This window comes from Scyliorhinus torazame, chromosome 10 (genome assembly GCF_047496885.1).
Source record: "Scyliorhinus torazame isolate Kashiwa2021f chromosome 10, sScyTor2.1, whole genome shotgun sequence".
NCBI classification, from domain to species: Eukaryota; Metazoa; Chordata; class Chondrichthyes; order Carcharhiniformes; family Scyliorhinidae; genus Scyliorhinus; species Scyliorhinus torazame.
Genome location: NC_092716.1, coordinates 179,571,242 through 179,589,533, shown reverse-complemented (window position 1 = coordinate 179,589,533; position 18,292 = coordinate 179,571,242). Strand labels below are relative to the sequence as shown.

The 18,292-nt window shown below is 46.1% G+C and overlaps 1 protein-coding gene across 1 annotated transcript; it reads right to left on the bottom strand.

Moving 5' to 3' along the window:
• Positions 1-363: 363 nt before the first annotated feature.
• Positions 364-14,395, bottom strand: LOC140384385 (uncharacterized). The gene is made up of 4 exons (XM_072466034.1): positions 13,405-14,395; positions 10,691-10,783; positions 4,564-4,656; positions 364-2,955 (listed from the first exon to the last, which is right to left on the bottom strand). Exons 1-4 carry the CDS (start codon positions 13,820-13,822, stop codon positions 2,663-2,665), a joined length of 897 nt encoding a protein of 298 aa, XP_072322135.1. The 5' UTR covers positions 13,823-14,395; the 3' UTR covers positions 364-2,662.
• Positions 14,396-18,292: the final 3,897 nt, after the last annotated feature.

Below are 18,292 nucleotides of genomic sequence, written 5' to 3'. Positions count from 1 at the left end.
GAATAAATTTTACTGCTATTGGTGGGATGCAGAGTGCTGCAGTAGTTTTCTACATTTTCCTAAATCACTCTACTTCATGCACAATGAGCTGCTTTGATTCAATATATGCAAGGATTAATATTATAATTTAACTATATTTAAGTAAATCAGTGCTGTGTAAACAAGGGAAGTGACTATGACATAAAGTAAATTGACTGAAGAAATCTATCAGCCAGCAGTCATATGAATCTGCTTACAGGTAACAAACATTTGACTAATTTTTCAGTGAAATGCAAGACTGCTGCTTTTGCTGTTTTCATTACTTGAGTCACAGGAAAAAGAGTGATACAAGCATTCTGACGAAGAAAACTCACTGACACAGCATCAAATGACAGATATAATTTTACAAGGCTGGATCCTGTATTGCATTGTCAGGATAGTTACTGTATCATAGCGTGCCATTATACAAGATTTCAGTACAGTGTCCTGTAATTTTCATGTTCTTTCATCAGACTTTGAAAGTTGTTTCCTCCTAACATAAGGGAACATGTCCAAGTAAAACCAATTGCTTTATCCAAAAATACAAGTGAAAGAGTGCTTCGCCCACTCATGACTGCTCGTGACACTTTTCATCCATTACCAGTGTTTGGAGACATGGTCAAATTTTGCAATTATAATACAGTGAATGATTTCATTTGATCCATTAAAAAAAAAATCTTGAACACTTTTTCCTCATTCAGCATGCCTCCCTCTGTTGACTCTTGTAAGAGGATGGTTCTGTGGTGTCAGTATTGTACTTCATACAACAGACTATACTAACCCGCATGGGCAGGTGATTCAACTCTAGAACCATCAAAGTTAAACTCGATCCTGTTCTCTCCCAACACATACATACTATCCAGTGATCTCTGGTAAGCAAATGAAAGGGTCTGGGTTGATTCTTTTCTCCTTACCCAGTGACAGTGAGAGTAACTGTTCCCTAACTGCCACAGGTGAATTAGGTGTACTCAGTACAGAGCAGGAAATTAAAACTGGGACACTCACAATCCGCAACTTTTCTGAAGAGTACCGCACTACATGGTGTATTTACTTACTGAGACATAGGGATTCCTTGTATCCGATCTGAAACATATTGCTTCCCATTGAGAAAGCATCTTCATACAGCAAACAAAGAAGTTGGGTTGTTTATACAATGAATCAATTATTTGTGTCATATTAAGTGTCACTAATCACCCTTTGTAGTTCTGGATACTGTCCTGATTCTCCAACATATTTTAAAACCAGTGTCACCAACCTGAGTAGCATCTAAACAAGGGCTGGGATTCTCCGAGCCGAAATGGCACTCGGTGCGGGAACGGAGAATGGGGCCTCAGACCCGTAATCAGGTCCAACGCCGGGACGTGATTCTCCGGCGACCGGAGAATCGGCGCCAGTCGCGCCCGCGCGGCGACACAGCACCGGTCGGGGGCTGTTGAAAGAGGCCCCCGTGGCGATTCTCCGAGGTCGACTGGCTGAGTTCCCGCCGGCGTGGTTCACGTATGGTTCCATCCGGCGGGAGCTCGGCTGCGGTGGCTGTCCAGGGTGGGGCCTCCAAAAAGGCCAGGCGACCGGAGACTTGATCGGTAGCCACCGATCGGCGGGCGCGTGCGGTCTGGGGGGGGGGGGGGGGCCTACCTTCTTCCGCGCCGGCCCGCTGTGTGGCTCCGCCATGTTGCGCGGAAGCGGCTGCCGCGCGCATGCGCGGACCCACGGGCAGCAGTGCAGGGCCGCGTATGGCAGCTGGAACAGCGCAGAGCACTCCGGCACCATGCTGGCCCCTTGTGGGCCGCGGAATCACCGGGGCAAGAGGCCCGTTGACACTGGCGTGAAACACTCCAGTATTTACGCCGGCGTCTACACTTAGCAGCATTTTTGGAGAATCCTGGCCAAGAACTTTGTAAAGAATAACGGGAAATAGTGGGAGTGTATAAACAGTCAATCAGCATCTAAGAAGACAAGTGTTCCAAGTGAGACTTTTCTTCATGGGAGCAGATCCTGAGGAAAATGTACCCAAAATGTATCCCAAACCTTTCTCTTTCAGATGCTGTCAACCTAACTATCCATTGTTTGTTTCCTCAATAAATATTCCCTCCTCTCTGGATTTGCTGGGATACAGTTCCACGGTGCTTGTAGCTTCTGGTACTGAGGAAAGTGGTTCACCTGTGAGGCTAAGCAACAAATGGCAACAAGCTTTTCAAATCTAAGGGAAGGGACATTACATTCAAGCCCAATCTTGTCCTTGTCCAACATGTACACGCACACACAGCTAGGCAGCATCATGAAACGGAGAGTGAGCTATGGCTGATTTTCTGGTCGCTAGTCAAGCCTGGAAAGGTCAATTATAACACCCCTGTACTGAAATCAGCTAACACAGCACTGCCTGTGAATGAAACTTGGGGTCTACGAGGTTTGTTTTAGGCAGCGGGTAGTGCAACTGAATCACTGGGGAGCTTTTCTTTCAATTAACCCACTCACCATCCTTCCACTTTCTCTTCCTGTTTAGACTTGGATCCTGAAGAAGCTGGCAATGCGGGTGGGGGTAAATCTGGGAAACAGCAATTTAACTGCTCCTGGCTAACATAGCATGTCACAACAGAGCACCATCAACAGCAAGTAATTTACACAATTAAAAAGATCCTAACTATTAATTGTTTGAGGGAGGAGGTGTGAACATGTGGGTGTTCTGGCTGTGCAGTGATCTCAGGTAATCTGGTGTCTGAGGTGTTTGAATCATTGAGGATCTGGAATGATCGAGCAACAACTGGATAATCCGCAGCTCATGCTCACGCTCCTCTCTCCGCCTCTCTTCCTCCCATTTGTAGAACCTTTCTTCAGCTTTCCTCTGATAGTCCATGAAGGTGTTGATAATGGTGTCAATGTGTCTCTGAAACACGGTTCCTTTCTTCAACTTCATCCTTTTCTTTGGCACCGAGCACTCTAGATGTTTTCAAAAAAGGATAGTTAAGTGAGATATGATTAAATGACTTGGGATTACAAAAAAAGATTACATAGTGCCTTTCACAATCAAGGGCATTTCAAAGTGCTTTACAGCCAATTAAATGTACTCGAAGCGTAGTCAGTCATAATGTAGGGATTGCATGGTGGTGCAGTGGTTAGCAGTGTTGCCTGATTGCGCCAAGGACCCGGGTTCGATCCCGGCCCCAGGTCACTGTCCGAGTGGAGTTTGCACATCCTCCTCGTGTCTGCATGGGTTTCACCCCTACAGCCCAAAGATGTGCTGAATAGGTGGATTGGCCACATTAAATTGCCCCTTAATTGGAAAAAAATAATTGGGCACTTTAAATTTATAACAAAAAAAAATGTAGAATGTGAGGCAGCCAATTTGAACACAGGAAACTTCCATAAGCAATATGATCATTACCAGATAATCTGTTTTTGTAATATTGGTTGCAGAATAAAATTGGCCAGAACAGTGGGGCTCCTGCTCGTCTTCAGATAGTGTCATGGGATATGTTATGTCCACCTGTGAGGTAGGATGGTATTTCTGTTTAACTTGTCACCCAAAATACTCCCTCAGGTCTGTACTGGACTGTCAGCCCAGAACCTGTGCTCAGATCTCTGGAGTGAGTCTTGAACCCAGAAAATGTTTGACTGACAGACAAGAGTGCTTTCACAGAACCATAGGTGACACTTGGTGTACCAGTGCAAGCCTATGTTTTGCTCAGTGCTCTTGTTGGTTACGCTCTTCTGTTATTTTTTACTCCTGTGTAAAAGAAAATTGGGAGAGTGGCAGAGGGGAGTTGCCCCTGCAAGGGACCAGCAAGGAAACTAAGGACCAAATGGCCTTCGTCAGTGCTGGAACTATTCTAAACTTCTATATGCACCAATTCCTTGTAGTAAAATATGATATCAGCTATTCACCAAAGCAGCTATTCTTAATGTGAGCCTTAATAGTTACTGTCAACAGGTTATTAAATTAGTAATAACAGTTAACATTTTCTTTTTCCTTTCACAGGATGCTTGGAAAGTAGTTCCAGGATTTTGATCCAGCGACAATGAAGAAAGGGCAACAAAGCTCCAAGTCAGGGGTTTGTTGTGTGGAAGGCAATTTGCAGTCTTCCCATGTATCTGCTGCCCTTGTCCTTCTAGGTGGTAGGGGTCACAGGTTTGGAAGGGGCTTGATGAGTTTCTGCATTACACCTTGTACATAGTACACACTGCTGCCACTGTGCAACAGTAGTGGAGAGAGTGAATACTGAATGTGGTGGGTGGGATGCCAATCAAGCAGACTGCTTTGTTCTGCATGATGTTGAGCTCAGCACAGTCTCTGGCCTGGTTTTGTAGCCACAATATTTAAATGGCAGGCCTAGTCCAGTTTCTGGTCAATGGTAACCCCCAGGATACTGATAGTGATGGATCCAGCCATGGTAATGCCATTGAATATCAGGGATATGGTTAGAATCTCCTTTGTCGGGGATGGTCATTGCCTGGCACTTGTATGGCATAAATGTAATGGATTTGTAAACAATAATTATTTAATTATCCAGCTCATACTAATTATGGCATCTTTGCTCAGATACACACCATGTTCATCTTCAGTCCTTTTTCTGCTTGTTGCAGCAGGGGCCTCCGAGGCTGTGCTAATCATCTCCTCTTCTACTGGGCCTTCTGTTTCTGCTACATTAGGAATCAAGAAAATAAGTAAATAACAATAATTTGTATCAGTCCCATTTGAACGCAACAGGACTCAACCAAACATTTCCCATTAGGCCTCAATAACGTTCAGATGAACCAGTTTCATTAGAAATCACACCATACAATGAGTTCCATTAGACGTCAACACATTCAACAACACTTCACCTCAAGGTGCCTCATGGGAAATTACTAAAGGTTCTTAATCCTTTATCTAATTTGTGTAACACCATGTCCTGAGCCTCTGGTACAAATGGCAATTTCTAATCTGCTCCCAATAAAGATTACATTTCACATTCTGAGCCTCAGTTTCATGTTCCAAGCCCAAAATAAGACAATAAGAAATAGGTGCTAGAGTAGGCCATTCGGCTCCTTGAGCCTGCTCCATCATCTAATTAGAAAATGGCTGATCAGATTGTGATCTCAACTCCTGCCTGCCCCCATAACCTCGACTCCCATGTAGTTCAAAAATCTATCACATTTGGTCTTGAATATATCAATGACCCAACCATCTTGACTTGGAAATATATCACTGTTCCTTCACTGTCACTGGGTAAATATCTGGAACTCTCTGCCTAACAGCACTGGGCGTACTTACACCACAGGGAACTGCTTGAAGCAGTTCAAGAAGGCAGCTCACCACCACATTCGCAAGGGAATAAATGTTGGGCTAGCCAGCGATGCCCACATCCTGGGTGTGATTTTTCCCCCAAAAAGGAACAAAGTCCCCTAGCGAGCATGTATAGCCGCGTGTTTCCCAGCACTCGCAGTGCCGAGAAACACATGACTATTCAACGTGATTCGCTTTGACTAAGGGGCCTGAACAGGGAACGCGCGGCCGAGGCCCCACATTGCCCCGCTTTGTACAGTGGGGAGCTCCACTCGCCGGAACTCCCCATTGTAGCGAGAGATCCCGATATCCGAGACCCTAAAACAATCCCCGACCTCCACCCCCCTCTCCCCCCAGACAGAACGCAATATGGGGGGGTCCAATTGCGCCCCCACATCTCCCCAACACCCGTGCCAGGCAACCCGGCCCAATCGCATGCTGAAAACGGCAGCCTGACACCTTTTCAGTTCCCATGCCAGCTGGCACTGCCACCTGGGCCCAGTAGCAGTGCCAGGGTGGCACCCATGTGGCAGTGCCAGGGTGCCAGGATGGTGCTGGCAGTGCCAGGGCACCACCCTGCCCAAAGGGCATGCAGCTTTGGACCTCGGATCCCCTTGGAGAACCCCACAAGTGCCGTTCCGTCTGGTTCCCAATTTTTGGGGATCTGTACGAACTGGGTAGAAGGCAGGAGAATGGGGATGAGAAAATATCAGCCATGATTGAATGGCGGAGCAGACTCAATGGGCCGAGAGGCCTAATTCTGCTCCTATGTCTTATGGTCTTATGGTGCTCGCTGAGGCCTCTGAGGCAAAGGGATTGAGTCCCAAAGACTCAGGTATCTTAGGAATCTGCACATTAGAGTGAGACTAACTGTCTCGCTCTAATATGCAGATTTGCTATAAAATAATCCCGTCCACATTTCAACATCTCACGAGATTATGTTGAATCTCATGAGGTGTGGCAAGCTGGGTAGATCCTGGGAGCGGGGTCTCCGGCTATGAACTGCCATGCTGCGTGTGCTGAGCTGCTTTTCCGGCGCAGTGTGGCCATTAGATCGCATCCCCTGTGAATGAATATAGAAATTTTTAAATCACTCCCAACATCTTGAGCTCTGATTTTGTGTGACACCTTATCAAATGACTTTTGGAAATCCGAATACATTACATCCACTGGTTCTCCTCTATTAAACCTGCTTGCTCCATCCTCACATAATTCCAATAAATCTGTCAAATATCATTTCTCTTTCACAAAACCATGTTGATTTTGCCTGATTATATTGTGATTTTTTTTAATGCCCTGCTCTTACCTCCTTAATAAGGGATTCTAGCAATTTCCCAATAACAAATGATAGGCCAACTGGCATACCTTTCCCTGCTATATGTCTCCCTCCTTTCTTTAATAGAGATGTTAGATTTTTGGTTGTCCAATCCCTTGGGAGTTTTCCAGAATTTAGGAAACTTGGGGGAGATTACAACAATGCATTCACTATCTCTACAGCCACTTCCTCCAAGACCCTAGAATGTAGGCCACCAGAACCAGGGGTTTGTCAGTCCCATTAGCTTTCCCTGTAGCTTTTCAATGATCATGATTGCTTTGAGTTCCTCTCTCCCTTTTACCTTTTGATTTTCCACTATTCTTGGAAAACTCTTTGTGTCTTCTATTGTGAAGATAGATACAAAGGGGTGATTTTTCAGTTGCCCCTACCCAGAGACCAGAAATTCCCACCAACAGTCATTGACTTTTAAATAGTTTGTCAGATTTTCCGCCCCGCCGGTGACCATTTCCACGGTGGGCCTGATCGGATAATTTACCACAAAATACTTGTTCAAAGTCTGTGCCATTTCCTTGTTTCCCATGATTAATTCCCCAGTCTCAATCTCTCAGGCATCAATGCTCACTTAGCTATTATTTTTATTTTTGTATATTTGTCAAAGGTTTTACTGTCTGTTTTTCTGTTCCTTGCTAGTTTTCCCTCATACTCTAATTTCTGCCTCTTTTTTTTAAAAGTCATCCTTTGTTGGTTTCTAAAATTTTCCCAATCTTCTGGCTTTCCACAAATCTGTGCAACATTGCATGCATTTTCTTTCAATCTGACACCATCCATAACTTCCTTAGCTCATGGATGATGCACATCCTTCTCATAGATGTTAAATGATTTAAGTCTTTTCTCTTTTGGATTTCAATTTCATATTTTGCTTGCATGTTCAACCTTATTTATATGGCAAAAATCAATTTATATATCTAACAAATATAAACATTTTGGGACTGTAATGAATGTAAAGTTTCTCTGAGTCATTTGATAGGCCCAATAAAGCAATAAAAATTTAAATTAGTTTAGAATCCATGTCCTCGGCTCATTGCTCTTTCAGAACTGAAGTGCTGGCCAACTGGCAAATTCTGAGGACAAAGCCTGGCCTGGTGAAGACAAGAGAGCTGGCTGGGTGGGACAGCTGAACAGCAAGAACAACATTATGACCATTATGAATTGTCTTTTTTTTAAATTTCAAGTTCCCAATTCATTTTTTTTCCAATTAAGGAGCAATTTTGCGTGGCCAATCCACCGACCCTGCACATCTTTGGGTTGTGGGGGCGAGACCCACGCAGACACGGGAGAATGTGCAAACTCCACACGGACCCAGGGCCAAGACTGAACCCGCGTCCTCGGCGCCATTAAGCAGCAGTGCTAACCATTGCGCTACCAAGCCGCCTCATCATTATGGATTGTCAATGAGTGGAGACAATGCATAAATAATACTTGAAAGAACACAGAACATACAGTGCAGAAGGAGGCCATTCGGCCCATCGAGTCTGCACCGACCCACTTAAGCCCTCACTTCCCCCCTATCCCTGTTACCCAATAACCCCTCCTAACCTTTTTGCTCACTCAGGGGAATTTATCATGGCCAATCTACCTAACCTGCACGTCTTTGGACTGTGGGAGGAAACCGGAGCACCCGGAGGAAACTCACGCAGACACGGGGAGAACGTGCAGACTCCGCACAGGCAGTGACCCAGCGGGGAATCGAACCTGGGACCCTGGCGCTGTGAAGCCACAGTGCTATCTACTTGTGGTACCGTGCTGCCCTAAAGAGGGAAGATAGTCTTAGGCCCTTCCACCGCTAGGTCACAGTCTAGTACTTGTGATATTATTCATACCGTGCTTAGTCGGAACAATCACAATCCAACTAGAAGTAAAGGAGCCATGAAGATCAGATCCATGTAATTATCTCTCTAGCCAGCCCTCTCACAACCTGTGAGCAATGCTATTACAAATCTCCTAGTATGCAGATACTATTAATGATCGTCAAGTCTATCACAAGCAATCAAGCACAGCTCAAAGATGTGCAGGTTAGGTGTATTGGATTGGATTGGATTTGTTTATTGTCACTTGTACCGAGGTACAGTGAAAAGTATTTTTCTGCGAGCAGCTCAACAGATCATTAAGTACATGAGAAGAAAAGGGAATAAAAGAAAATACATAATAGGGCAACACAACATATACAATGTAACTACATAAGCACTGGTATCGGATGAAGCATACAGGGTGTAGTGTTAATGAAGTCAGTCCATAAGAAGGTCATTTAGGAGTCTGGTGACAGTGGGGAAGAAGCTGTTTTTGAGTCTGTTCGTGCGTGGTCTCAGACTTCTGTATCTCCTGCCCGATGGAAAAAGTTGGAAGAGTGAGTAAGCCGGGTGGGAGGGGTCTTTGATTATGCTGCCCGCTTTCCCCAGGCAGCGGGAGGTGTAGATGGAGTCAATGGATGGGAGGCAGGTTCGTGTGATGGACTGGGCGGTGTTCACGACTCTCTGAAGTTTCTTGCGGTCCTGGGCCGAGCAGTTGCCATACCAGGCTGTGATGCAGCCCGATAGGATGCTTTCTATTGGCCATGCTAAATTGCCCCTTGATGGGGTTACGGGGATGGGGTGGGAGTTTGGGCCTAGGTTGGGTGCTCTTTCAAAGGGTAGGTGCAGAGTCATTGGGCTAAATGGCCTCCTTCTGCACTGTAGGGATTCTATGAAAAACACTCTTGCTAGAAAGTGCTTGTGATTTGTAAGTGGGAATTGGTTTTGGCTCGGCTATGATGGCCTTCACGGGGCAACCACCCCACCAGAATTCTTTCTCTCAGTTCCCAAATCATTAGAGGTCATTTTCATGAGGTACCAGAGGGGGGCCACTCCAGCATAAGTCAGCATCTTAAGAAGACACCGAAAGAAAAATGGGAAGAAGGATTTCTCTGGAGTACAGACACTAAGACTAGTGAAGGTAACAAGCTACACTTGTCTATGCTTTGACCATTTCCTCAGCAGAGATGTGAAAACAGGGAATCAAGAACTGAATTTAATGAATCCCACCATTCCTCCTTTTTCACTCATCCATCTATCACACAGATGCAGAAACCCATTGCCAGATATGAGTCTCCAAAACTATCAATACATTTTCACAAGTAGAGATTCTGATTTCCTGATATGGCATATACATCCTTCCCCTATTGGGGCACTGACCCTTTCCTTCCCCCAACCCCCCCTCCCCCACCCACTCGAGACCAAACAGTTTAGGAACAAGTTTACAACAGCCAAAGCCAAGGGACCTCTAAGGACTTGTCGTGGTTACAAGAGTTTAACCAACTACAACCATGTAGCTCTCCAGAACATTGGAAGCTTTCCTTCCGTTCAGCTAGGATCACTACCCAATGAAGCATTGGCCTGCAATTGAATTAAAAAACCCAGCCACTAGGGGCTGGTTTAGCACAGGGCTAAATAGCTGGCTTTTAAAACAGTCCAATGCAGGCCAGCAGCACGGGTTCAATTCCCGTATCAGCCTCCCCGAACAGGCGCTGGAATGTGGCGACTAGGGGCTTTTCACAGTAACTTCATTTGAAGCCTACTTGTGACAATAAGCGATTTTCATTTAATTTCATTTCTGTCCCTCTACATTCCAGCAGTTAGAAAGGTTGGCTGGTATTGCTTCCCGACCTTCTGGCTAAGATTGAGCGTGAGGTCAGGTGTAATGCCTCGATCTGGTATGTCTCTCTTGTGGGGACTATGAATTGGATTCAATTTGAATTGAATTGATTTTTGGAGCAGGAAAGGAGCTGGATTAGGGGTTTGCCCCTGTCCGCTCTGAGCTTTAGCTTTGTAACTCTGATAAAGGAATACAAAAAAATAAAAGGTTGGCTGGTCAATCAGCAATTAATCCCAAGAGAATTGCTGACCTTTCTAGCTGATGTATCAGATTATGTATTCTGCCACAGTGAAGAGTCAATTTCAATTTTCAATTGTATGAAAACAATCACAGAAATCCTACTTACTGCTGTTCTCTCTGCTCACAATATTACTTGCATAAACCACTAGTTTAGGTACATGTTGGTATATATTCCTTGCCTTTCTATCATTATTGTTTATGCATACCTGTAACACTGTCTGCTCCAGACTGTGGTTCAGGCGGAACTTCATCTTCTTCCTTATCTCTGCTGATGGCAACAGCTGGTTGGACATAGCATGCTGTGGGAGTTAAGATTTACAATGTGTCAGTGTTCAGCCAGTTTTAATGGCAAGATGTATCCTCCTCATCATTATAAACAAGGGTATAGGGATCAGTAGTTCGAGCATGGAGCATACAGATTATACTGTTCTCATGAAGATTCATAACTGGAAACCTGCTTTTTTCCTCGTTTTCTCCTCTCTCCAAGTTATTTATTGGGGCTCCATTTCACAGGAACGTAGTAAGCTTCAAGTCAAGGAGAGGAAGTGAGGAACTCGGGGGGGGGGGGGGGCAGCACGGTGGTGCAGTGGTTAGCACTGCTTCCTCACGACGCCGGGGTCTCAGATTCAATCCGGGCCCTGGGTCACTGTCCATGTGGAGTTTGCACATTTGCCTCGTGTTTACGTGTGTTTCGGCCTCACAACCCAAAGATGTTCAGGGTAGGTGGATTGGCCACGCTAAATTGCCCCTTAATTGGAAAAATTGAATTGGGTACTCTAAATTTAAAAAAAAAGAAGTGAGGAACTCAAAAGTTGCAAAATAGTACACTTACTAAGAAAGATTTAGATTTTGAGCAGAAGAACTCAGACTTTATGGCAACTGAGAGATCGGAGAGATTGGTTTTATTGGTTGGCTGGTGGCCAATGATTTGGCCAAAGACATATTCTGTCTGGCAACAGACAGTGATTGGGTTCAGCCAGATGAGGGTTTTCAGGGGACCCAGGAAGAAGGGAGAAGGTTCTGGATGCTGAGAGAAGAAACTGAGTTGTGCTCGCGCTCTCTCTCCAAAAATGTTTCTTGCCTGCCTGTTATGAACCTGCAGAGAAGTCTTGAGATCCTGATGAATCTACAATGAAAACTATTACAGACTGAAAGCCAAGACCTGACTGAAGGCCTAGACTAAAGGATTCCAACTGGAATTCGTACATCTGAAACTTTTATCCTTTCAGTGTTTGTATTTTTTTTACACGTTTGCATGTTCTCCCTTGGTCTGTATGGTTTCCTCCGGGTGCTCCAGTTCCCTCGCACAGTCCAAATATATACAAGTTAGGTGGATTGGCCATGTTAAATTGCACTTTAGTGTCCAACAGTTAGGTGGCGTTACGGGGATAGAGCAGGGAAATTGACCTGGGTAGAGTACTCTTTCAGAGGATCAGTGCAGACTTGATGTGCAGAAATAGCCTCCTTCTGCACTGTAGGGATTCTATGAAGCCAGGATGGTGCATGACATGAAACATAGGAGGCTGAGGGGAGACCTGATTGAAGTGTATTAAATTATAAGATGTCTAGATGCCAAGGTCCTACTCCCTTGGCCGAGAAGTCCAAAATGAGGAAGCATGGATTTACGATATGAGGTTAAGATCTAGAGCGAATGCAAGGGGAATTTCTTTTCACCCAAGGGTAGTGCGGATTTGGAAATCACTGCCCAGCATTGAGGCAGAAACATTAATAACATTTAAGAAGTGCTTGGATATACACCTGGAGTAGCTACAGACCAAGAGCTCAGAAGAGGGATTAGGCTGGATATCTACTTGTTGAAATAGCCTGGTTCAGTGTTGCAAATTTCTAGGATTATATATTCCCCGAACACTATGCAGCAATGCATAAATTTAAATGATATATTTCTGAGTAGATCAGTAGCTGTCACTGGATTACAAAGTCATTGTATGAGATTTTTTGTGCGATGTAACTAAGGGCAATTTTTTTTAATGCAGTCATTTTCATCATTCCTAATGAGTGTCAAGAGGCACAATTATAATCAAAGGAATAGAAGGAGCTTGCAGATCAAAAAATAACCAACAGACATTTATTTGGCTGGAGGGAGATAAAGGCTGATTAGTTTACACCTAGGACTTCTAAAACCTGATGTGAATGTTAAAGATGATGACGACTGCTGGAGTCGGTGCTGTGAATGTTAAAGGGAACCAAAAACATGGGGTGCTCATGGCATGGAGCTGTACTGTTGGGGAGCATGGCGATGCCAGAGCTTCAGCTGTCCTCCATTTCCCGTTCATTTAAACTAACAACTTGGATTATGCGGCGGCTTTCACACAGTAAAATTCCCCGGCTCAGTAAATGGGAAACCAGGTAATGGCCTGCAATTGCTCCCTGTAAACACCATTCCTCAACGGGAACACGTGATCAGAAAACCAACTCATCCATTCTGGAAGCTGTGCTCTGGATGTTAAGGAGTTGATGACTTTATGGATAAGTGCAATGAACATTAAAGGACACGATACTGTATCAGAAATATTAAACATATAAACTATAACGTTATTTCAACAATTGTGGTAATTCCTTTATTATGACAATCTTCCATTTATTTTAATATCATAAATTCAAAGCTCTACTGTTTTGTTGTCAGCCTTGTTATCTCGTATTCAAGCTGTTGCAATGAGTGATTCCTAATGATTGTGGAGTGGTGTATTTCAAAGAGAAAGAGAGCAGCAAAAGCTTCGACATCTAAAGCGAACCCACAGAAAAACATATTTAATATTTTGAGTTCTCGGACATTACGCTCTACATTTTATAAATCATTTGATTTTAATTCCGCTCACGTTGAAGAAGTGTTATTTCTCATTTATCAAACGACTCCGTTATTTCTGATTTCCTTGTGGCAGACACTGAATTAAAGGTTTACCTGTGACGTTTTGCGAGACTGGAGGGGCCTGTGGTGGGCCATTTTCCAATTTCTCTTCCTCTTCTTGTTTGATCGCCACACTGACGACTGTTCCGTCCGGACTTCCTTTGGCATGGAGAGGTCGGCAGCCTAGCACCGCGTCTATTTCGTTGTAGAAGCGCATAGATTTGCACCTCCTGCCGGATTTCCTCTGGTTAACCATAGTCCTGTACTCGTACTTCAGGTTCTTCACTTTAGCTCGACATTGCTTCCAGTCCCGGTTGACCCCTAAGGCGTTAAGGCTGCTGGAGATCCTCACGAATACATCCTTATTCCTCACTGCCCCGGCCAGCTGATTCTGGATGGACCGATCTTTCCAAATGGACAACAGGCCTTTGATCTCCTCGTCCGCCCAATTTTTACTTGCCCTCCTTGCCATTGTTGAGGCTGCCGGTGATCATCTGCTTCGCTCACGATTTTCCAGGAAATGTGGATCACTGGAGGCGGACGTGAGGCGCAGAGAGAGGCAGCTTGGAGATAGTGGCGGGTGAAGGGAGGATGATTGGCGCTTGGGGCTCGGGCTTGTCTCCACCCACAAAAGGCAGCTCAGGAGCTCAGAGAATGCGTTAGTGTGTAACTCGACACTGCAGCGTAAAGGCGATTAGCGGCGCATCCGCTCAGCACAAAACCCTTGCCGGAACAAGAGGCTGCAAGCTGAAATCGCAAGAACCGTCTGTCTAATGAGAAGAATGAGACTCGGCCTCCGCAGCGAGTGTAAGAACGTTAAATGCCAGTCCAGTGGAGCAGGCCAGGGGCCTGTCTAGAAGCCTCATCCACAATGACATTTTCAAAAAATATTCTAGTCTAGACATCGATAAATCGGAACGGAAACACACCACGATAAATTTTCTGTAAGGCTTAGTTCAGACTAAACCTATCTATGGCGGCTGGTTGATGAATTACATGAGACAGAAATTGCCCCCACTGGAAAAATGAAAGTGACATTCCAATAGCAGGCTGTCCAAAACAGAAATTGCAAACACACTAAATATGTGCCTATTTTTTATGTGAGCCCCTCACCCAGTTTTCTCTTCACCCACCCCAATGGGATGGAACTCTGTTGGTATTCATATCAATGCAGTGCCGCAACTATTCCTGGCACAGAAGTGTTATTTACTCACTCATTTTTACAACATTTGACTGGCTTACGGTGGCACAGTGGTTAGCACTGCTGCCTCACAGCTCCAGGGACCCGAGTTCAATTCCGGCCTCGGGTGACTGTGGAGTTTGCACTTTCTCCCCGTGTCTGCGTGGGTTTCTTGGGTGCTCTGGTTTCTTCCCACAATCCAAAGATGATAGGTAGATTGGCCGTACCAAATTGCCTCTTAGTGTCCGTCAGGCTGTGGGGATAGGATGGAGGCGTGGGCTTGGGTAGGGTGCTCTTTCCAAAGGCCGGTGCAGACTCGGGATGGGCTGAATGCTGAATGGCCTCCTTCTGCACTGTAAATTCTATGATTCTATTGCCAAATAGACTTCCTCATAACTTCCCTTCCCAGTATTTAGGAATTGTACAACCAGCTGCACAACTAACTCCTTCTAGTCCTCAATCACTTTCCTATCTTATCACAGAAACTCCGATCTGCCAACAACCCCACAACCATCCTCCACCTCTGGTCTGCCCCCTTCTCCAGTACCACATCCATCCAATGCGGACCGTGAACCTAGATCACAATTGCCGAAACCTCTGCCCGCTTAACTCCAGCCAACAGCACCTTCCCCACCACGAAGAAAAATCAATCCTAGAGAACACCGTGTGCACCAGGGGAAAAACATTTTAAAAATTATTTTTATTCAGATTTTTATCAAAACATAATTTTTGCATAACCATAAACAACATTTAACAAAACGTTAACATTATATAAAGAAAAAAGAACAAAAATACGCAACATTTCCCCCCTCCCCCCGGATTGCTGCTGTTGACATTTTAGTGCTCTCCTAGAAAGTCGAGGAACAGCTGCCACCTCCGAGAGAACCCCGTCATGGACTCTCTCAAGGCAAACTTTATTTTCTTGAGACTGAGAAACCCAGCCATGTCACCAATCCAGGTCTCCACACTCAGGGGCTTCGAGTCCCTCCACATTAAAAGGATCCGTCTCCGGGCTACCAGGGAGGCACAGGCCAAGACCTCGGCCTCTTTCGCTCCCTGAACTCCCGGTTCATCTGACACACCAAAGATCGCTATCTCTGGACTCGGCACTACCCGTGTGTCTAGGATCTTGGACATTGCCTTAGCATATTCCCATCCAGAATCCTTTAAGAGCCGGACATGCCCAGAACATATGGACATGGTTCGCTGGGCTTCCCGCATACTTCGCACATTTATCCTCAACCCCAAAGAACTTGATCATTCTCGCTGCCGCCATGTGTGCCCGATGGACCACCTGAAACTGAATTAAGTTAAGCCTGGCACATGATGAGAAGGAATTAACCCTGCTTAGGGCATCAGCCCACAGGCCCGCATCCAGCTCCCCGCCTAGCTCCTCCTCTCACTTGCCCTTAAGTTCCCCCACTGGGGCTTCCTCCGCCTCCTGTAGTTCTTGGTAGATGTCCGATACCTTCCCCTTCCCTACCCAGGTGCCGGAGACCACCCTATCTTGTATCCTACGTGGGGGTAGCAACGAAAATGTCACCACCTGTTTTTTCAGAAAGGCACGTACCTGAAGGTATCTGAAGGCATTTCCATGGGGCAAACTAATTTCTCTTCCAGCACTTTCAAGCTGGGAAAAGTCCCATCTATGAACAGGTCCCTCTTCCTTTTAATACCTGCCCTATGCCAGCTTTGAAACCCTCCGTCTATCTTGCCCGGGACAAATTTGTGATTGTTGCGTATCGGGGTCCAAACTGAGGCTCCCTCCACCCCCCTGTGTCTTCTCCACTGACCCCAGATCCTTAGTGCCGCCGCCACCACCGGACTTGAGGAGTAGCGCGCCGGCGAGAACGGCAGAGGTGCCGTTACGAGTGCCCCTAAGCTGGTGCCTTTGCATGAAGCTGCCTCAAACCCATCCCCAAATACCCATTTCCTAATCATGGCTATATTAGCCACCCAATAGTAGTTGCAAAATTCGGCAGCACTAGAGGCCCCCCCCCCCCCCCGACTGTGCTCTAGATACAATCTCTTTACTCGCGGGGTCTTATTTGCCCATACACATCCCAAAATGGTCTTGTTCACCCGCTTAAAGAAGGACTTAGGGATGAAGATGGGAAGTCACTGGAAGACAAACTAAAATCTGGGGAGGACCGTCATCTTAACGGTCTGCACCCTCCCCGCTAGAGAAAGCGGGAGCATGTCCCACCTTTTGAAGTCCCCCTCCATCTGCTCTACCAGCCGGGATAAGTTAAGCTTGTGCAGGGCATCCCAGTTCTGAGCCACCTGTATGCCTAGGTACCGAAAGCTCTTCTCCACCATCTTAAGCAGCAGCTCTCCCAGTCTCTTCTCCTGCCCTTTAGCTTGGATCATGAACATCTCGCTTTTCTTCTCGTTTAATTTGTACCCCGATAAATTGCCGAAGTCCCTCAAAATCTGCATGACCTCCTCCATCCCCTCGAGTGGGTCCGAAATATACAGGAGCAGATCATCCGCATGAAGCGAGAACCAATGCTCCTCCCCCCCCGAACCAACCCCTGCCAGTTCTTTGACGCCCGCAGCGCTATGGCCAACGGCTCTATTGCAAGGGCGAATAATAACGGGGAGAGGGGGCACCCCTGCCTCGTCCCTCAATGGAGCGTAAAATATTCCGACCTCACCCTGTTTGTGCATACACTTGCTGTAGTACGGGGGCCTGATAAAGTAGTTGGACCCACACTATGAATCCCTCACCGAATCCAAACCTTCTTAGCGTTTCCCACAGGTACTCCCATTCCACCCGGTCAAATTTTTCTCTGCATCCATCGCAGCCACTACTTCTGCCTCCTCTCCTTCTGAGGGCATCATAATAATGTTTAGGAGCCTCCGTACATTGGAGTTCAGTTGCCTGCCCTGAACGATGCCTGTCTGATCCTCCCCTATCACCCCTGGGACACAGTCCTCAATTCTAGCGGCCAAAATCTTGGCCAGCAATTTGGCATCCATGTTCAAGAGCAATATCGGTCTATAGGACCCATATTGCAGGGGATCTTTCTCCCGTTTGAGAATGAGTGAAATCAAAGCCTGTGACATTGTTGGGGGGAGGGTCCCTCTTTCTTTAGCCTCGTTAAAGGACCTTAGCAGGAGTGGACTCAACAGTTCCAAAAATTTCTTGTAGAATTCTACAGGATAGCCATCCGGCCCCGGGGCCTTGCCTGACTGCATACTCCCTAGGCCCTTAACAATCTCCTCCAACTCTACCGGGGCCCCCAGTCCCTTCACCAGGTCCTCTTCCACCTTTGGAAACCTCAATTGGTCCATGAATTTCTTCATCCCTTCCCCTCCCGCCGGGGGTTCTGACTCGTACAGTTTACCATAAAACACCCTAAAGACTTTGTTCACCCCCTCGGGGTTTGTTATTTTTGTTTCACAGGGCGGGGGGCGGGGGGGGGAGATATTCTTTGGGGGTTGTAAAGGCAGTTAAATTGGACTTTCCATAGGAAGGGAGGGGCCAGAATAACGAGGCAACAGGATGATCGGAGACAGAGGCGGGAGCATTCGGGGTCAGCATGGGTCAGCTGTGTAGCCAGTTAAAATAGCTAACTCCCGATTTACAGTGGCTAACCCTGATGTAAAATGGCGAACGGCAACGGCTGATGGGAAAATCAGCCAACAGGACTAAAACGAGCAGCTGCAGGTAGTCTGTGTATTCACCTCTAGGAAGGCCAGACAAGATCGATACCAGTAACCATCAGCACAACAAAACATAGTAATGAGCAATCCCCG